The sequence below is a fragment of the Rhincodon typus genome, chromosome 40 (genome assembly GCF_021869965.1).
Source record: "Rhincodon typus isolate 14 chromosome 40, sRhiTyp1.1, whole genome shotgun sequence".
NCBI classification, from domain to species: Eukaryota; Metazoa; Chordata; class Chondrichthyes; order Orectolobiformes; family Rhincodontidae; genus Rhincodon; species Rhincodon typus.
In genome coordinates this window covers 15,037,815-15,039,964 of record NC_063371.1, presented here as the reverse complement: position 1 = coordinate 15,039,964, position 2,150 = coordinate 15,037,815, and the positions used below count along the sequence as shown (strand labels likewise).

The 2,150-nt window shown below is 54.8% G+C and overlaps 1 protein-coding gene across 1 annotated transcript in view; it reads left to right on the top strand.

Annotated features, from left to right (window-relative positions):
- Positions 1 to 2,150, top strand: part of LOC125487330 (adhesion G protein-coupled receptor A2-like) — a 130,295-nt gene that overhangs the window by 91,755 nt on the left and 36,390 nt on the right. The window contains exons 4-5 of the mRNA XM_048618520.1: positions 430 to 663; positions 1,802 to 2,015. Of these exons, the coding sequence (XP_048474477.1) occupies positions 430 to 663; positions 1,802 to 2,015 (448 nt within the window). The remainder of the gene's footprint in view (positions 1 to 429; positions 664 to 1,801; positions 2,016 to 2,150) is intronic.

Genomic DNA, 2,150 nt, shown 5'->3' with positions numbered 1-2,150 from the left:
TGGATCCTGCTGGCTGGATCCCACAGTAGACTGGATCCTGCTGGCTGTGTCCTACAGGAGACTGGATCATGCTGGCTGTGGCCTACAGTAGACTGGATCCTGCTGGCTGGGTCCTACAGGAGACTGGATCATGCTGGCTGGGTCCCACAGGAGACTAGATCCTGCTGGCTGTGTCCTACATGAGACTGGATCGTGCTAGCTGGGTCCTACAGTAGACTGGATCCTGCTGGCTGGACCTCACAGTAGACTGGATCCTGCTGGCTGGGTCCTACAGGAGACTGGATCCTGCTAGCTGTGTCCTACAGGAGACTGGATCGTGCTGGCTGGATCCCACAGTAGACTGGATCCTGCTGGCTGCGTCATACAGGAGACTGGATCCTGCTGGCTGGGTCCCACTGTAGACTGGATCCTGCTGGCTGCGTCATACAGGAGACTGGATCCTGCTGGCTGGATCCCACAGTAGACTGGATCCTGCTGGCTGCGTCATACAGGAGACTGGATCCTGCTGGCTAGTTCCTCCAGGAGACCGGATCGTGCTGGCTGGATCCCCCAGTAGACTGGATCGTGCTGGCTGGGTCCTACAGGAGACTGGATCCTGCTGCCTGGGTCCCACAGGAGACTGGATCCTGCTGGCTGGATCCCACAGTAGACTGGATCCTGCTGGTTGGGTCCTATAGGAGACTGGATCCTGCTGGCTGGATCCACCAGTAGACTGGATCGTGCTGGCTGTGTCCTACAGGAGACTGGATCCTGCTGGCTGTGCCCTAAAGGAGACTGGATCGTGCTGGCTGTGTCCTATAGGAGACTGGATCGTGCTGGCTGGGTCCCACAGGAGACTGGATCCTGCTGGCTGGATCCCACAGGAGACTGGATCGTGCCACATGATTCTCACAGGAGACTATTGGCACCACTTGGCAGAGTGCCCCTTTGGCAGGCCTCCCTAAAACAAGCTGTGGGATGGAGCTGGGCTGTGTGTGAGGAAGGCCTGGACCCTCAGTGCCCTCCACACGTTTCCCTCGAGGAGACTGTGAGTGAGGGAGGGAGGGAGGGCTGTGAGCCACCTCAGTGTGGAGTGGACCTGTACAGGGAGGATCTGCCCAGCTCTGGGCTCGATGTTCCAGGGACACACTCTCTGAGGCCAGGAGGCCCAGCAGCACAAGGAAAGCCCCTCTGCTGGCCAGCCGGAGCGGGGAGCGGTGCAAGGCCTGAGTCCTGGCAATGCCCAGGGACTGTCTGCTGGCAGGCATACTGCAGCCAGTAGGTAAGGCAGCAGGGTAAAACTTACAGCCAGAGCACAGTGACCAGCTGGCATCCTGTGTGTGTGCCTCCACACAGCAAACTGGCCAAATCCAGTGTTTTACAAACATATTGGGGCATGTCCAGGTGAGGCATGCTGCGTCGGGAAGGTTAGATCAATAGCACCTTCTGTCATGGGTAAATGTGAAATGTATCTCCCCTCTGTGCGGTGGGATGGATTTTACACTAACAAGGGCTGTTACACTTTATTGCAAGCTCTGGTACTCAGGTGGACATGTTCAGTGATGTATGTTTGTGATGAACTTTCTGAAAAAATTCCGTTTAGGAGAGAAACAAATTCTGGGAGAGCTGTGGCAGCAGCTTCAGTAATAATCTCCAAAAGGGGATCACAGACACGCCACCAAAGGAAGAGAAATGGCAGCGCTTTGGGGAAAAGGCTGCAAGCAGGAGGTTAAGGTCAGCTGAGTGATCCACCAGCCAGTCAGAAGGTGATCCGGTCTGCATGCTGTTAAACTGACACTACTGAATCCTCTCTTTGATATAGATGGACCACTGGAGCTGCCGATTCTGCAGCTAATACCATCTCTTCGGCAGGTGGTTTTCCAGGGAGATCGTCTGCCATTCCTGTGCACTGCGACATATTTGGATAACAGCACCAGAGTCCTGTGGTACCACAACAACATATTGGTGCAGCCCCAGGAAGGGGGAGCTGTGGTCATTGTCGACAGCCTGATTCATGACTGCTCTCTGATATCCAGGTATTCCTAAAACATACACGGTGCTGAAAGGTAGTATACTAACCCCAAACACACACACACACACTGTGCTGAAAGGCAGTATACTAACCCCAAACACACACACACTGTGCTGAAAGGCAGTATACTAACCCCAAA